Source organism: Boleophthalmus pectinirostris, unplaced genomic scaffold (genome assembly GCF_026225935.1).
Source record: "Boleophthalmus pectinirostris isolate CB_2022bp ecotype Guang Dong unplaced genomic scaffold, ASM2622593v1 HiC_scaffold_3, whole genome shotgun sequence".
NCBI classification, from domain to species: domain Eukaryota; kingdom Metazoa; phylum Chordata; class Actinopteri; order Gobiiformes; family Gobiidae; genus Boleophthalmus; species Boleophthalmus pectinirostris.
Genome location: NW_026571299.1, coordinates 7,324,268 through 7,343,363, shown reverse-complemented (window position 1 = coordinate 7,343,363; position 19,096 = coordinate 7,324,268). Strand labels below are relative to the sequence as shown.

At 43.3% G+C, this 19,096-nt stretch overlaps 1 protein-coding gene across 1 annotated transcript; it reads right to left on the bottom strand.

The window, feature by feature from the left end:
• Nucleotides 1-257: 257 nt before the first annotated feature.
• Nucleotides 258-18,910, bottom strand: maml1 (mastermind-like transcriptional coactivator 1). The gene is given in 10 exon segments (XM_055160484.1): nt 258-2,226; nt 2,441-2,564; nt 3,297-3,524; nt 3,646-4,014; nt 4,922-5,056; nt 5,058-5,357; nt 6,249-6,632; nt 7,628-7,861; nt 10,591-10,900; nt 18,635-18,910. Coding segments are annotated over 9 exon segments (3,000 nt in total). The 5' UTR covers nt 10,891-10,900; nt 18,635-18,910; the 3' UTR covers nt 258-1,300.
• Between the last annotated feature and the right edge of the window lie 186 nt (nt 18,911-19,096).

Below are 19,096 nucleotides of genomic sequence, written 5' to 3'. Positions count from 1 at the left end.
GATATCCACAAAGGCAAATTTAATGTTTGTAGATGTGTATTTGTAAATATATCTTTTTTCATTTACAAGTAAAACTGAGGAATTCTGTTTGTAAAATGTGATTCGCATTTGTGGATCACCAATTACACAGATTCACAGGTTTCCTCTATGACGTACACAACCGGTCAAAAGCTTTAGAACACCACACTTTTTCCAGTTTTTTACTGTTGAACAAAACATTTTCTAAACCTTTGATTCATGAAAGTGTCTCAGCCACTCGCATTTCTGGGGGTTTTGCAAACCGTCTAGTGCACAGGTGTCAAACATAAGGCCCGGGGACCAGATCCGGCCCTCCAAGACCTTTAATGTGGCCCTTGGGTGATTTTCTACTAAAATATTTTAAATGCTGAAATTGAATTTTTCTTAAAGTTTCAGGTTGTTCATAATATTATAATATTATAATAAGAAAGAGTTAATCAATTAAAAAAGATTTCTATAATAGATTTGTGTTTCTCTGCACAAATATTTGAACTTATTGTTATTTTTGGGGTTTATATGACATGAGTTTTCTGATCCGGCCCCTTTGGGATCAAAGTAGGTTGGATACGGCCCCCAGACCAAAATGAGTTTGACACCCCTGGTCTAGTGTATTCCAATCCCTGACCTAGTCGCTGCAGAGAAATTAAATTGAGTGGAGGCACTAGGTGGGGTCAGGAATTCAAGTAAAAAAAACATCTCTTCATGTTGTCTGCATTGAAATGAATCATGGGATATGTATTTCCTGATATTTATAAGCTGTTGCTACTATAAAACCTGCATTTAAGCAAAGGAACTTGTGATTCGATATATTGTGACAGTTCACGATATTATTGTGAGACTTTTGACTATACGATATCATGATATTTTGGTTATTGTTAGTAATTGGTGATCCACAAATGTGATTCAGTTTTTAGTTTCACAAATGTTTTTTTTTTCAAATGAAAAAATGCATATTTACAAAATATACATCTGTTTATAAAGACCAAAATACAACTTACAAGTATTAAACTTGCATCTGTGGCTATCAAAACGCATGTACAAACTGATGACTGTTTGTCGATCACCCTCTGTGCATTTGTGAATATTAATGAGGCAAAAGTAACTCCAAATATTAGTAACTATTCACAAACCAAATCCTAACGTTTTGGTTTTGTATCTCTGCTTGGAAGATGCAACAAAACCTCAGCTAATACTGTAACTCAGTGGAGCGGTGGAATCTCGTCACCACCTCCCTTCCTGTTTACTCCCCCTGTAAGTCCCGCCCCTTCCTGTCCCCTTAGCGTCAGTGGTGTCTGGCGAGCAGCTCGTCCAGGTCGTCCATCCACTCCTGGCTGGTCTGTCGATTCAGGAGAGAGTCCACCAGCTCGCTCTCCTCGGCGAAGCTGCCCTGCGCCACGTTATACCCACAGGAGAGCTGCTGCTGCTGCTGGGCCTGGCTGCTCGTCCTGCCCACGCCGTAGTTACACTGCAGTCCCGTGCCCGCCGCCGCCGCAGCTGCCACCCCCCTGGCCCCGCCCCCCTGCCCGAACGCGCCCATGTCCGCCCCCTGCTGCTGCTGCTGCTGCTGGGACAAGCTGGTGGGCGCCCGCTGCATCATCTGCTGTCCCGGGTTCATGGCGTTGAGCGGTCGGTTGGGGGCGAACTGTTGCATCTTGGGTAGCCGCTGCTGCTGCTGCTGTAAGTGGAAAGCGTTCTGAGCGGCGTTGCTAAAGTTGCTATGCATTTGTTGGCCAGCGAGCTGACTGTTGGGCATTTGTGCGTTGTGGTTCGGGAGTTGCTGGTTTGCGAGCTGCGAGTTGGCCATTTGCTGGTTCCACGTGACGTTTTGCGGCGGTTGGTGGTTGGCGTTGAGCGCGGCGGACATGTTGGGTCCCATCTGCCCCGGAAGTCTCACCCCGAGCTGCTGCTGCTGTTTTAAAATGGCGGCATTGTTTTGCGTCTTCATCATGAGACTCTGGCGGTAGAGCTGCTGCTGCCGCTGTTGCTGCTGCTGCTGCTGCTGCTGTTGGCTCATGTTGGGGTTGCTGTACATGCCGTTCGCCGCCAGCATGTCCGGCTGAGGCTGAGGTTGTGGAGGTTGTTGGGGGTTCGTGGGCGGGGCTACTGAGGTGCCACCCATTCCCATCATGCCCTGGGGTGGAGGGAACATCCGGGAGGCAGGGTTAGAGGAGGCCAGAGAAACGACGCCTCCCATTGACGCAGATGAACCTAAAAGAGAGAAAGTGATTTAGTTTTGTTTACATTTACTTGAGTAATAATTAATAGTATTGTAATTTTTCATTTTTCATTTTTATTACTATTTTCATATTTTTACTCTTTGCTTCTGAAATATACTGTGATGTGTGAGCACCTGTGTCCAAGTAATTTCCCTTGTTTGTCCAAGTCTAAGTTACACAAGTGCCTAAAGCTGAACGTGTCTCACCGGTGAACTGCTGCTGGGTGAAGGCGTTCTGAGGGGGGGGCTGCCCGCTCTGGTCCTGGTACTGGGGAGGAGGACGTGACAGGTGCCTCTTTATCTGCTGGTCCTGCTGCTGACGCTGTTTCTCCTACAAACACACAAGTATATAACAGTTAAAGTAACATTCATACTTCCTGATAAACTATTGTGTAATTTAGACCAGAGGTCCTCAGCGGGAGAAGGTTGCAAAATCTTTGGTTGATGAGACATATTATATATATATATATATATATATATATATATATATATATATATATATATATATATATATATATATATATATATATATATATTTATTTTTTTTTTTTGAAGGATGAACAGATTTTCAGTGGGTTCTGTCTATTCGCTCCTTCATCACATCTCTCTTGTCTCAATAACAGTGTAGTTGTTTATACACGGCACTAGGCCCAACTGAATATAAAACACAATTAGATAGATATTATATATAGATATATAATATATAGATATATATAGTAGGGGGTTCCTGCTCCTTGGTCTGAAAAACATTGAAGACTTCTGCTGTAGACAGGTTTTGGCTCTTGTTTACATTATGGTTGCTAGCTAACAATTATGTAATGACTTCTGTGCATCTCAAATCTGCTGCCCACGTCCAACCACGAAGTAAAATGATAAACTTCACCAAAAGTCACCAAAAAAATAATTTATAATCTAGGTAATTCTCTGCAATTAATAAGTTTGATAAGAGTCAATAAACTAGGTCTAAAGCAGGTTTATAGTAGGTTTAAAGCAGGACTAAACCAGGTCTAAAGCAGGTCTAAACCACGACTAAACCAGAGCTGGAATCCTCTGAAGTCTGTACCTGCTCGATCATCTGTTGCCTCTGCAGGTACTGTTGCTGCTGCCTTTGCTGCTGCTGTTTGAGTGCTGCTGCCATCTGCTGGCTGTTCATGTACGCTGCAGTTCCGCCCATAGCTGCTGCGGGGTTTGCGTGGTTGGCCCCCATGGTAGCGCCGGCGCCCATCCCAGCGCCGCCAGGGCCAGGCTGCTGCTGCTGCTGGAGAGCGGAGCCACCAAAACTGTTCTGCTCCTGAAAATGTAAAAGCAGGATTATACAAACATACTGAAGAAGAGTTAGAGCGTTTGGTCAAATGGATACAGAGGTCTGGTAAAGTGTAATTATTGTCTTGACAGTAGAATAATGCAGTCACCTGTGGGTGCTGTGGGTGCTGTGGGTGCTGAGGGTGCTGTGGATGTTGTGGGTGCTGTGGGTGTGGCCTGTAGCCCAGGTTCTTCTGCTTCAGGAGCTGCTGTTGTTGTTGTTGTTGCTGCTGCTGCTGCTGTCTGAGGAGATTCATGAGCTGGTTCTTGGTCTGGTCGCTGCTCGGTGGAGCTCGGGCCTCGTAGTGGGACAGAGGCTTGGTGTTGTTGTAGCTGAGTTGAGCTCCAGGCTGCTGCTGCTGAGGAGGAGCGGGGTGACCCAGAGAGTGGCCCATCACCGGGGGACCGCCCTGGTGGAAAGTGCCCGCCTTCGGAGAGCCTTTCCCGGGCTGAGAGGGTAACAGTAGCTGGTTCTGGTTCTACGGTAAGAAAGAAAGTACAAAATTAAGATGTGCAAAATGTGAGATTTATTGCAGTGTTTAAGGCTACGTTTATATGATGATGGTCTGAACAGAAAGTGGCGTTGCATCTTCACTTTTTATTCCGAGTTTAGACGAGCGTTTTCAGGAGGAAATCTGCGTGCATTTTTAGACATATGGAACTTTTCACACCACGCAATTTTCATCAGCTACTCCTTCCGCAAAGTTGTCCCACCATCGACTGGTTCTCCAGGTCTCGTCCATATCCGTCTGACTCTCCTGCGACCAACTGGTACATCCAGAATTTGTCAGAGGTGATTGCAGATCCTTCTCTGTTCACCAATAGTATCTCTGCAGATTCTGTACCTTTGTTGGGAGCCTCCTGTAATTTTAGTAGAGCTGCCAGAGGAAATGATCCGACATGTTTGTTTCTGTGTACTGTGTATGTGACGTAAACACGTACGTGACCTGAGCAGAGTTTTGTGTCTTGGGCAGTGTAGACGGAAACACTACAGCGGAGCATTTTCAACTTTTCCACTCTGGAGGGTGGCTTCTGATTTTTGCATTTATAAGCCCCAAAAACACAGTCAGCGTCTAAACAAAGGGCCCTTCTGATAAAATATTTTGTCGTTTTTACCCACAAGCGTTCTTGTGTAAACAGGGACTAAATTAACCATGTCAGATCTGAGCCAGGACCTGGTCAGAAAACTTAAGAGTGACACTGAGACTGTACGACTATAACGCTAATAACAGCAGACGAGCTTCACAGCAAGAGTGTAAGGTTAAAATAATATTAATATAAATATATCATAACTATAAATTTGGTGCATGGAAGCAGCTTAATTCTGACACAAGTTTAGTTTTCACAGATGTTTTGAAAGAACTCAGAGCTCAATGAGACACTCACAGGGTTGTACATCATGTCCTGCTGGTACACAGAGGGGCTGGTGGGCTTGTCCATGCTGAAGGCTCCTCCGATGGGACTCTGCGCTGTGGCTCCCATCTGTGCCCAGGCCGGCGGGTGCCCGTGCTGCGTCTGCGGGGTGGAACTTGGCCCCCGGCTGGTTCTGTTTGTGCTGCAGGGCTCCGTGGAGGTGCTGCTGCCTCTGATGCGCAGCCAGCTGCTGCAGCTGCTGGGCCGGGGTCAGGTCTTTGGAGGGGAGCAGGTGGTTCTGGAGCGGCCGGGACCCCTGGGACTGAGGGTGTAACGCCGGCGAGGTGGAGGAGGGTGGGGGCGCGGAGGGGGCGGAGCTAGGCAGCGAGGAGTTAGGGAGCGAGGAGTTGGGATGTGAAGAGGAGGGAGGGACAGAGGAGCGGATGTTCACCATGGGAGAGTGAGAGTCCTGTCGAGAGAATAAACACAGTAACATTAATTCATACGCTCATGTCTGTTGCCATAGTCACTGAAACATTTCTACTAGTGCTGTCAAAAACATCACCTTATTTACAAGTTAACACAAAACAATTTTAACAGCATTAATCATAAACTTTTTTTTCATAAGCTGTGGCCACTGCTGAAACGTTAGAAAAACTACAGCATCCGTCTGTAAACAGAAAAACAATTTGTACAAAACTGAGAAGCCCTGTCAGGTGCACTGATGTTATTCATACAAGGAAAACATGAAATAAAGTCCGCTCCAAAATATACGGCGAATCCACGCTGACCTTTGATAAATACTGTAACAGAAACAAAAATTTTACAGGCTCTCTTCCAGCTGTTTTCACTGCTTCGAGCTGTTTTTATCTCCATACACTCACGGAGGAGAGTATCGCAGCAGGACTCATATCGGTCTCACTATTTAATAAATATTTCTGCCGCCGGACTTATTTTCTACACTAAAAGCGTTAGCTCTGCTGCTCCACATGTAAACAAACAGCGCCGTGTGATGACGTCATTGCCCTTAGTACAGCAGCGTTGGGGCAACAAACACGGTTACAAACACAGTTGCAATAAAAAAAAAAAAGAAAAACATTTGCACAAAGCCTATCCACTTTTCCATGTTGATAAGAGTATTTTTCAAGGGACAAAAAATGTGTGATTAATTTGCGATTAATCGTGATATTCATGAGATTAATTGTGAATAAATATTTGAATCGCTTGACAGCACTAATTTCTACAAAACAAAATCTAAAATTAAACAAAAATAAATCTAACTGATGGCAAAATAGGAATAAAACCAAACCAAACAAAATGGAAAATAAATAACTGAATAATAAATAAAATAAATAAATACCAGAGCGGCCGGAGAATACTCTGATTTGACAGTGGACAGATCCGGGGGCATCAGACCTGGACCGGCCTGTCTGCCCCCTCCTCCAGATGCCCCAGACCCCGCTCCGCCCGCACCCCCGGACAGAGCCCCCCCTGCGGCCGCCTGCGACCCCGCCCCGGCCCCTGGTCCCTGCGGGTCGGTGGAGGCTCCGGGGGTGAGCTCCAGCGGGTCCTTGCGGTCCTCGAAGTCGTCGTTGAGGATGTCCTGGATGTCCTCGTACGGCACGGAGCAGTTGAGTTCCTCCATGAGCTCGCTCCACTCCTGCTCGTTCAGGTTCAGGTCGGGGAACAGGCTGGCGGAGTGAGAGCCCGACGGGGGCATGATGGGCAGGATGTCGTCTGGCTCCTGGGCACAACACAAGAGTTTATTTAGAAGAGCTCAGAGGATTTAAAAATGTATTTGGCTTTATTTTGTTTTGATTTGATGATATCTGGACTTGACATTTACATTTTTCAAATCCACCATCTTAACAGGACTAGAGTTGGCCCAAACCAGGTTAAACCAGGACTAAACCAGGACTAAACCAGGACAACACCAGGACTAAACCAGGACTAAACCAGGACTAAACCAGGACTAAACCAGGACTAAACCAGGACTAAACCAGGACTAAACCAGGACTACAGTTGGCCCAAACCAGGACTAAACCAGGACAACAACTGGCCTAAACCAGGACAACAACTGGTCTAAACCAGGACTACACCAGGACTACAGTTGGCCTAAACCAGGATTAAACCAGGACTAAACCAGGACTACAGTTGGCCCAAACCAGGACTAAACCAGGACTACAGTTGGCCTAAACCAGGATTAAACCTGGACTAAACCAGGACTGCAGTTGGCCTAAACCTGAACTAAACCAGGACTCAACCAGGACTACAGTTGACCTAAAGCAGGACTACAAGTGGCCCAATACAGGCACTACGGCTGGTCCAAACCAGGACTACGGCTGGTCCAAACCAGGACTAAACCAGGCCTGCAGTTGGCCTAAACCTGGACTAAACCAGGACTAAACCAGGCCTACAGCTGGCCTAAACCTGGACTAAACCAGGACTAAACCAGGACTTCAGTTGGCCTAAACCAGGATTAAAACAGAACTACAGTTGGCCCTAAACCAGGACTGCAGTTGGCCTAAACCTGGACTAAACCAGGACTGCAGTTGGCCTAAAGCAAGACTACAAGTGGCCCAAACCAGGACTACAGTTGGCCCAAACCAGGACTAAACCAGGACTAAACAGTTGGCCCAAACCAAGACTAAACCAGGGACTACAGTTGGCCTAAACCAGGACTACAGTTGGCCCAAACCAGGACTAAACCAGGACTAAACGTGGACAACTTTTTCTTACCTGTTTCATCTCTTTGGGGTGGAAGTCCGCTCCTGGATCTCCATCGCTGCTCTCGTGTTTCCCGTTGGCACTTATGGACTCGATCAGGCCCAGTTTAGAGTCCAGGGGCGACCCGTTGGTGGCGCTAATGTCCAGGCACTGCTTTTTATTTGGAGGAAACCCGTCCCCAAAGCCGTTCACCTGCCCCGGAGGAGAACCAGCGCGCTCGATCTTACGCTTCACAGTCTCCTGGAGCTACGGAGAAAAACACAAAAACTCAACTTCAGACTAAAACACACAGATTATATTTGAGAATGTTCTGGGAAACTGTGTGCACTGTGTAAATAAGGTCTTAACTTGTCTCTACAACGACAATTATGATCTCTGGAAATACTGGGCCTATCCAAATTAAGCCAAAAATTGTTAGAAATAATTATTACACTCTTAGTTTATTATAGGGTAGCTCTGGTGCAAATATTGGTGTGAAGATCAGATCAAACTCCATTTTTCAGGGCTCATGATCAGCCACTTCTGTAGTTTTCAGACTGAAACTCACACTTTTTTTTTATGGTTTAGGTGTTTCCTGCGACTTATACTCAGGTGCGGCTTTTATATTAAAATATATAATTTCGTAAACCAGGACTACAGTTGGACTAAACCAGGACTAAACCAGGACTGCCCTTGGCCTAAACCAGGACTAAATCAGGACTGCACTTGGCTTAAAGCAGGACTAAAGCAGGACTAAACCAGGACTAAACCAGGACTAAACCAGGACTAAACCAGGACTAAACCAGGACTAAACCAGGACTGCCCTTGGCCTAAACCAGGACAAAACTAGGACTAAACCAGGACTAAACCAGGACTAAACCAGGACTGCGCCTGGCCTAAACCTGAACTAAACCAGGATTAAAACCAGGACTGCAGTTGGCCTAAACGAGGACTAAACTAGGACTAAACCAGGACTAAACCAGGACTTCCCTTGGCCTAAACCAGGAATAAACCAGGACTCCCCTTGGCCTAGACCAGGACTAAACCAGGACTAAACCAGGACTGCAGTTGGCCTAAACGAGGACTAAACCAGGACTAAACCAGGACTGCAGTTGGCCTAAACCAGGACTAAACCTGGACTATAGTTAGACTAAACCTGGACTGCACTTGGCCTAAACCTGGACTAAACCTGTACTAACCCAGGATTAAAGCAAATATTGGTGTGAAACTCAGATGAAGCTCCATTTTTTCAGGGCTCATTTTCAGCGACTACTCAAACCACAGATACTGTATTTTTGTAAAAATACTAAAAATGACAGAAAAGAACATTTGTGTCGCGTCTTTGGAGTGAAAGCAGAAGTTTGGTCGAATGAACTGCATAGACTGACAACATAATTGTGCATAATTGTCCATGTGCTCTGAGCTCACTGTTGATTTTATCTTTATCCACACTCGGAATGCACCGGTCTGATACTTTAGAACCGCTGGATCAGAAATCTGCTTCTAAATATCGGTTTAGCTCTTATCCTGAGTTAACTGTTCAGTCGTCTCTTCAGAAATGAATAACAGCTACATAGCACATTTAGATCAGTTTTATCATATTTTATTTTAGTTTAGAATATGTCTCTGCACTGGTATTGGCAGATCGGTATCGGAATTGAAAAATTTGTGTTACAAGACTGGTCCCTGGTTCAACAGACTGAGGCCAAGTATCAGTATCGGATCCAAAAGCAGCTCTAGTATTAAGACAGTCCAATTAATTGAATTTTGATTGAGATTTCAATTTGTGTGTCAAACGATCTCTAAACTCATATAATCGAGTTGAAACAATAAAGCTTAACAAAGTTTATTTTGGGATATTTTTTATATAAATAAGTATGTTTATTTAATTTTTCAAATATAGAGATTATAGCAGATTGACATATAGTTTATTTTGGATACATTTATATTTTTCTATGCCTTATTTCATGTTCAAAGTACAGTTGAGCGGTATTACAGTATCCCACAGTATCAAAAAGTAGCATCGGTATCAGTTTCATTGCTGTCATTAAAAAAATCTGCAGGGCATAAGGACCTGATATAATATTATAATTATATCAGGTCCTACATTTGTTTGCTCAACACAAATTAATGTGTGGTTGTATTTTTTATTTAATTCTATCCCGATTTAAGTAGTGTATTGTCTATAATGTTTCTTTTAACGGCGCAGGGAGATGATGTTCGATTAGTTTCGTTCCATTGTTACGCGATGCTCATAAGGGAGACTAAGACAAGACGGCAAGTCCGACTGCGAGCGAGTTGATCCCCAAAAAATAAATAAATAATAGTACTTTTGCAATTTGGCAGCATTTTGGTTTCAGGCGCACATTTGTTTACGTTTTACAGAAACAAAACTTAAAACCACACGGCTCATTTGCATAAACTATAAAGCACTGATAAAAAACAACTCGCTTCTTGTGCACTGATGTGGTTCAGCTTCTGTCGGACTAAAGGACATGACTCAGTGGAATATGTTTGTGTGTGTTTTTTCAGTGACAGAATGTGTAGCTGATGGTTCATGTAAAACTTATCAGAGATTATAAGTCATAAAGGTCAAGCAGCGTGGCTTTGTAGCTTACCAAAGTCGTACTAAAACATTTTGGTTATACGATAATACCATAATACTGTATACCCCGGTAAAATCCTGAGAAGATTTAACAAAAATCAAAATTTGGATACTGCCCAACCCTGGTTCAAAGTTCATTTTATTAATTTTTCAAAACTGCTCTAAGTTACATATTTTTAGCCTATATTTATTTCAAAGTGTTTTATGAGAGAGAGAAACGCTAAATAAATGCATCGTGTAACTAAAAACTAAACTACAAAATAATCATTTGAATAACTGTGATTTCAAGATTGACCAAAATAATGGTGATTAAGATTTTTCCCATAATCATGCAGCCCTATCTAGTGTATACACAACAACACAAACACAATAATTGGACAGGTGGACTCACAGCGATGAGCGTGGTGTTGCGGCTCTGCTCGGGCCCCTCCGCCCCCTCGGGCCCCCTCCCTCCGGGGGCCTCTCCCACACTGGGCTGGCTCTGCCTCTGCTTGCTGCTCCTCTTGGCTTTGGCCTGGAGGCAGCGCTGGTGCAGGGCGTAGGTCTGCTGCCGCTCCAGCTCCAGTCGCTCCAGAGACGCTCGGTCGTACCGGGACTCGCAGCTGTGATGGTGCTGCCGAAACAGCTCTATCCGCCGACGCAACCGCTCCATCACCGCACTGTGCCTGGGGGTCACACAGTCGCCCATCATAGGGACGAGCCTGAGGGAGGGACAGAGACAGGGGTCAAAGGTCACGCACACTTCAACTCATCTGACGTTTCTGTAGAAGGGACAAAACTGCACTGACATGGACCCTGATACAAGTTACAGGTGAAATAATGTTATTTCCTCGTCACAAACAGAACTGGAGTTGTGTTTTGTTTCATTCACACATGTTTAACACACAAACCCTGCAGATTTAGGTTACGTTTACACTGAAACGAATCACTGTATCAGAAATTATTTGCGTCCAAACACATCGTTTCTGTGTGCGCAATCAAAGCCTGAAACGCTAGACAAACGACTAGGCTGGCGTCATGACGTCACGTGGGTGGTAAAAACAAAACAAAAAAAAGTAAGTGGAGCAACATGTTTGAAGATGCAGCAGCCAATTTTGGGCCGAGGAAGATGGCAGGCGTGAAAACAGTCTTTTCGTGGACCAACAACGAGGTTCAAACACAGATGAATTGGAGGGAGCTGGCGGTACCAGATCATTCTGTTTCTGGAGCCGTTTTCAATTAGTTTCAATTAGAAGATTAGTGTGGACGAAAACACTGCATCTGCAAAGAAAACAACTCGAATATGTACTCGTGTGGATGGGGCCTTAGTTCTCCTCTCCAACTAAAAACACTCTGTTCCACCTTGTGATGTCATGTGGTAATACAGGAAGTTCCCTAACAGTGTTTTTAAACTACATACACCTTCTCTAGAATCATTTGGATGATTTCAGAGCAGGAATTGCCGATCTCTACTGAACTAAAGGTAAAAGGAGCTGTTAATTTGAAAACTACCACTTCATGACATCACAAGGTGGAACAGAGTATGTGAATGAATCAAAACACAATGCAGGGTCTGTTTCTGAGGAGGAAACAACAGGACTAAAAGCTCGTAAGAGTCAATTTTGTGTAATATAGGACCTTTAAGTTGTCTGCTTTTCACAGTATTTTTTATCACACAAATTTACAAGAGTAAGCCAGGACTCGACCGAGACTACGCCAGGACTCGACCGAGACTACGCCAGGACTCGACCGAGACTACGCCAGGACTCGACCGAGACTACGCCAGGACTCGACCGAGACTACGCCAGGACTCGACCGAGACTACGCCAGGACTCGACCGAGACTACGCCAGGACTCGACCGAGACTACGCCAGGACTCGACCGAGACTACGCCAGGACCCGACCGAGACTACGCCAGGACTCGACCGAGACTAACCCAAGGACTCGACCGAGACTAACCCAAGGACTCGACCGAGACTAACCCAAGGACTCGACCGAGACTACTCCAGGACTCAACCAAGACTATGCCAGGACTAAACCAAGACTACGCCAGAACTCGACCAAGACTACGCCAAGACTAAACCAAGACTAGACCAAGACTAAACCAAGACTAGACCAAGACTAAACCAAGACTAAACCAAGACTAGACCAAGACTAAACCAAGACTAAACCAAGACTAGACCAAGACTAGACCAAGACTAGACCAAGACTCGACCAAGACTCGACCAAGACTAAACCAGGACTCAACTAAGACTAAGCCAGAACTCAACTAAGATTAAGCCAGGACTAAACCAAGCCTAAACCAAGACTAAACCAAGACAAAGCCAGGACTCAGCCAAGGCTAAACCAAGACTCGACCAAGACTAATCCAGGACTCAACTAAGACTACGCCAGAACTCGACCAAGACTAAGCCAAGATTCCACCAAGACTAAGCCAAGACTCGACCAAGACTAGGGATGGGCATGATTAGTCAATTAATCGATAATTGATCATTAAGAATTTCATCGATTACATTCATTTTAATCGACAAACCGAATGTAGGTTGCTGTGCGTAGCGTAGAGTGACCAAATAGAGTCAGTACATGTAGCTCTCTGCACTCAGAAGGAGCGAGACACAAACAGTCGGTCAGTCTGCAGCGTACTGAAGTGCAAATGCGAATGATGTGCAACGATGATTTGTACAAGAAAGTCCACGCTTTCCGATTGGGACAAGTGTGAGTCCATGTGCACAGTGTATAAAGCAGCACATATGTTTCGGTGTCCAGTGGGAAAAAGCTTTGCCAGGTGAGAGTCGCTCAATGTCGATGACGAGTTCCCACCTCCCTCCCCCCGTACGGTGTCCTGGTTTTGACAAACGCAAATATGGTCACACTAACCTGTATTCACCTGAGTCATGTCTTTTAATCCAACAGAAATTGACCGCATCAGCGACACAAGAGCTGTAGTTTTATCTTCATTTAGTTTATGCAAATTAGCGATGCGGTTTTAAGTTTTGTTTCTGTGTGAGCTGCGCAAAACTGAATTAAACACATTATAATGTCAAACGGGCTGATGTGGCTCCAGAGTGGTTACGGTTTATATGTCGTAAATTTGAATTTATTTATGCAGATTAGTAGTGCAGATAGTAATAATAATGATGATCATTTTAATATAAAAACGTTAATGATTAATCGATAATCGATCGTTAATTCTTCTGACGATCGATTAAGAAAATTTCACCGAATGCCCATCCCTAACCAAGACTAAACCAAGACTCGACCAAGACTAAACCAAGACTCGACCAAGACTAAACCAAGACTCGACCAAGACTAAACCAAGACTCGACCAAGACTATGCCAGCTGACCAAGACTAAGCCAGACGACTCAACTAAGACTAAGCCAGAACTCGACCAAGACTAAGCCAGAACTCGACCAAGACTAAGCCAGAACTCGACCAAGACTAAGCCAAGGCTCAACTAAGACTAAGCCAGAACTCGACCAAGACTAAGCCAGAACTCGACTAAGACTAAGACTAAGCCAGAACTCGACTAAGACTAAGACTAAGACAAGACTCAACCAAGATTAAAACAAGACTACGCCAGGACTCGACCAAGACTACCCCAGTGCTTGTCTTCCTAATACATTTCTGGACTCATATTTCAGTCGGCCAGTACTGCAGCAGAATTGTGTTTTTATTAGTAAACTCTGTGGAAGTCTCACACAGGCCTAAACCCTTCTCAGTGAGTCTCACTTGTGCAGAGAAAAGTGAGTCTTTCAGTGAAGTCCTCGTCACGCCGTCCCTCTCACTTCGGCCCGTGTCTGCGGCTCACTTCATTTTTATGGACAACTCTATTGTTTTGCTAATGTCCCCATCTGCTGTGGACAGGACAGTATTTACAATCGCCCCACAGCGCTGGAAGAACTACTGCAGAGGACAGGAGCAGACAGGAGCAGACAGGAGCAGACAGGAGCAGAGACAGGAGCAGAGAGAGACAGAGGTAGAGACAGAGGTAGAGACAGAAGTAGAGACAGAAACAGAGGAGTAGAGACAGAAACAGAGGAGTAGAGACAGAGAGAGACAGAGAGACAGAGACAGAGAGAGACAGAGAGACAGAGAAGAGACAGAGACAGAGACAGAGGAGAAGAGACAGAGGAGACAGACAGAGAGAAGAGGACAAGAGACAGACAGAGAGAGACAGAGTAGAGACAGAGACAAGAGAAGAGAGACAGAGAGAGAGACAAGACAGAGAGAGAAGACAGAGAAGACAGAGAGAGAGACAGAACAGAGGAGTAGAGAACAGAATAAGACAGACAGAGACAGAAACAGAGGAGTAGAGACAGAAGTAGAAACAAACAGGATTAGAAACTGAGGAGTAGAGACAGAGGAGCAGAGATAGAAACAGAGAAAGAAACAGACAGAAACAGACTGAGGAGTAGAGACAGAAGAGCAGACACAGAGGAGCAGAAAAAAAAAAAATTCCAACTTCATTCTGCACACATTCTCCACACAGCGCAGAATGAAGTTGGATTTTTTTTTTGTTCTTTTTATCTTTTCTGATCCAAAGACGACAACTGGACGATACAATATAAAAACTACGACAACCCTGAAAGTCTAATAACATCAGGTCTAAACCTAAAACTATTCAAGATCTATTCTAACCAGGACTAAATCACAATCAATGGAGCTCTAAATTACATTATACACATATTCTAAACAAATTAATATAAAAAAGTAAACCATGTATATTGATTAAAAGGTATTAAGGGTTCGTCTGGTTATTAAAATTACCATTAATTATTTAAAAATCACTATCTCTGCTGTACAGAAATGACAAAGTAAAAGTCAGAGGCAGTGTTAAATGTAAATAGTCTCGACACAGAAGCCTTCAGTTCGCTTTTTCCCCTTTCTCTTGTTAAAAACAGATTAAAAAGCTGAATGTACTACGGCAATAATTGTTGGAAAATTCGACGATCCAAAAATAAAAACTAAAAAATTACTGCCTTGACAAAATAATCGTTAGTTATTTGTAGTTATGATTTTTTTTTCTGTAGTGATTAATTCTGAACCAACACAAGAACCTTTGAATCATTTTAAACAAATCTGAGCCTCGGTCATTTGTCTGTGTTGTTAAAACGAGTTCTAACGTCGGCTTCTGTCGTATAAATAAGCATAAAAGGAACCACTTTTCGAAATGAACGGATCCAGAAGATTCAGATGCCATGAAAGAGCCGAGTCACTAGTTGCTTGCATAGGCTGACCGCAATTTCAAAATAAAATCGGTAATAATAATAAAATTGTGGAACGAGCGCGTAATTAAGGAAAATTGTTACGCTCTCAGCACTAGTATGAGTCAGTATAGTCACATTTTCTTTGTGTTTTTTGTCATGTTTTGAGCAGCTTTTCTGAATTTTAACTAAACAAATGACAAGTTACTGTTGGCAGGGATCAGACTGGTCAAAAATAGGGACATTTCTTGTATAAAACTGGGACAAATCAGTGGTTTTGGATAAATCTGCTGGGACAGGGGACACAAAGATCAAAACTGGGACTGTCCCGGGTAAACAGGGACGTCTAGTCACCCTATGCTTGGTATAAATAAAATTGAAAAGAGCGTGCAAGATTGTGCATTCTCGTGTCAGTCATAATATGAGGGAGTTTTGTTGCTGCATTTTTTTGCTTTATTGTCATTCGCAAACACAGATTTAAGTATTTTGGCTAAACAAAGTACAATTTATGCTCCTTTTTAGTGTTAGTGGGGATCAGATTAGTCAAAAATTGTGATTATCCTGTTTTAGTCCTAGTTTAGACCTGATGTAGTCCTGGTTTAATCTTAGTTTAGTCCTGGTTTAGATCAAATTGGTGAAAAATAGGGACATTTCTTGTACAAAACTGGGATAAATCACTGGTTTTGGATAAATCTGCTGGGACAGGGGACACCGGGCTCAAAACTGGGACTGTCCTGGGTAAACAGGAACATCTGTTTACCCTATGCTTGGTATAAATAAAATTGAAAAGAGCGTGTAAGATTGTGCATTCCCGTGTCAGTCATAATATGAGGGAGTTTTGTTGCTGCATTTTTTTGCTTTATTGTCATTCATTCATGTCATAATCTGACTTCTGTAGCTGCATTTTTTATTACATTTTTTTGCTTTATGATCATTTGCAAACACAGATTTATGTATTTTGGCTCAACAAATTACATATTATTCTGCTCTTTACTGTTGGCAGAGATCAGATTAGTCAAAAAAATTCTGATAGTCCTATTTTAGTCCTGGTTTAGAGTTGAAGTAGTCCTGGTTTAGTCTTAGTTTAGTCCTGGTTTTCATCAAAATGGTCAAAAATAGGGACATTTCTTGTACAAAACCGGGACAAATCACTGGTTTTGGATAAATCTACTGGGACAGGGGGACACAGGGCTCAAAACTGGGACTGTCCTGAGTAAATAGGAACGTCTGTTTACCCTATGCTTGGTATAAATAAAACTGAAAAGAGCGTATAAGATTGTGTATTCTTATATTAGTCATAATCTGAGGGACTTCTGTTGCTGCATTTTTAATTTTTTTTGCTTCATGGTCATTTGCAAACACAGATTTATGTATTTTGGCTCAACAAATGACAATTTATGCTCCTCTTAACTGTTGGCAGGGATCAGATTAGTCAAAAATTGTGATAGTCCTGTTTTAGTCCTAGTTTAGAGTTGATGTAGTCCTGGTTTAGATCAAATTGGTCAAAAATAGGGACATTTCTTGTATAAAATTGGGACAAATCAGTGGTTTTGTATAAATCTGCTGGGACAGGGGACACAGGACTCAAAACTGGGACTGTCCCGGGTAAATAGGAACATCTGTTCACCCTATACTTGGTATAAATAAAATTGAAAAGAGCGTGTAAGATTGTGCATTCTCGTGTCAGTCATAATATGAGGAAGTTTTGTTGCTGCATTTTTTTTTTTTTGCTTTATTGTCATTCATTCATGTCATATATCAGTCATAATCTGACTTCTGTAGCTGCATTTTTTATTAAATTTTTTTGCTTTATGATCATTTGCAAACACAGATTTATGTATTTTGGCTCAACAAATTACATATTATTCTGCTCTTTACTGTTGGCAGAGATCAGATTAGTCAAAAAAATTTTGATAGTCCTATTTTAGTCCTGGTTTAGAGTTGAAGTAGTCCTGGTTTAGTCTTAGTTTAGTCCTGGTTTTGATCAAAATGGTCAAAAATGGGGGCATTTCTTGTACAAAACCGGGACAAATCACTGGTTTTGTATAAATCTGCTGGGACAGGGGACACAGGGCTCAAAACTGGGACTGTCAAGGGTAAACAGGGACATCTAGTCACTCTATGCTTGGTATAAATAAAATTGAAAAGAGCGTGCAAGATTGTGCATTCTCGTGTCAGTCATAATATGAGGGAGTTTTGTTGCTGCATTTTTTTGCTTTGTCATTCGCAAACACAGATTTAAGTATTTTGGCTAAACAAACTACAATTTATGCTCCTTTTTAGTGATAGTCCTGTTTTAGTCCTAGTTTAGAGTTGATGTAGTCCTGGTTTAGTCTTAGTTTAGTCCTGGTTTAGATCAAAATGGTGAAAAATAGGGACATTTCTTGCATAAAACTGGGACAAATCACTGGTTTTGTATAAATCTGCTGGGACAGGGGACACAGGGCTCAAAACTGGGACTGTCCTGGGTAAATGGGGACGTATGGTCACTCTATGCTTGCAGCCCAAATCATGAATGAACCGAATAACCAAGACTAAACCAAAAAATGCAACTTTATCAGGCGTAAACATGGACTAAACGAGACCAAAGTGAAAACAATCTCTGCCAGCAGGACTGAGACTTCCCCGTACAGATATAACAGTACTTTGATTACAAAATTAGCCCTGTGATTTGCCCTGTAATAAACGTGGGTGGAATTCTGCACTTCTTGCGGTTTATCAGCGCAACTGCACACAGTGATTCAGATTTTACGGACATAAATTTCCACTTAGTGATGGTTCACTCGTCAATATAAAAGCTTGGCGTGCGTGCAGCATCAAAACTAATAACGTGTAGGAGGTTTTTGTATGAGAAAAAACTAGAACAGCCCCATTCTTTCGCCCCCGTCCAACTCACTCAAATGCCATTGTATTGAAGCACCTTTGGCACATTCCTCTACTCTTAAATCAAACTTGCACCGTCACGAAATCCAAATAAAAACACGCGAATCCGAATGAAATATCTGGCACTCGTAATCCGATTTTGCCTCAGCTCGTATTTCATTTATAAAGATGAGAAATCCGGTGAAACTAGAGTCAAAAAGGCAGCCCAAAGTTGTCACAAAGTTTGATTCTCTTTGCACTGGTAGCATGGTTAGCGTTCTGTTGAGTTTGATCTCACTCTCATGGGTAAATCTAATGAAAAATCCACGATCGGTGACACTGTTTTAGTTGAGAATGTTTGAAAAGTTTGCAAAATGAATAAACTTACTGCGAGGCTGCGGTTGTTGCTACAGCTGATCCGCGGAGTTAGCAGTTAGCCGCCTAGCTGCTAACTGTGTTTTTGCCTTCAGACGCTTAAACAAAACATGGTACTTTCAAGCTTCCTCCGCCGAGCAGCCGCGTCGGATGGCCCCCCAGTCCGGTCAGCTCCGGGCCGGGGACGTGTGTGCTCCGGGCCCGACGGAAAACGGCGTAAAAATGCAGATATTCCCGTGTGTTTGGTTTCTATTGTTTTCAGCGAAAGAGCAGTCCTACGCCGCCATCTTGGAAACTTTCAATTTTTTTTTTTTTTTTTTTTTCCAGCCGCGACAGGGGGGAGGGGCGCCGGCGCTACGTCACCGCTGATTGACAGCCGCGCGAGCCAATAGGAAGCAAGAGATTGGAGCCAGGACAGAACGTACCCCAAAAAAAAACCGGTTTAAATAAATAAATAAATAAAAATTAATTAACG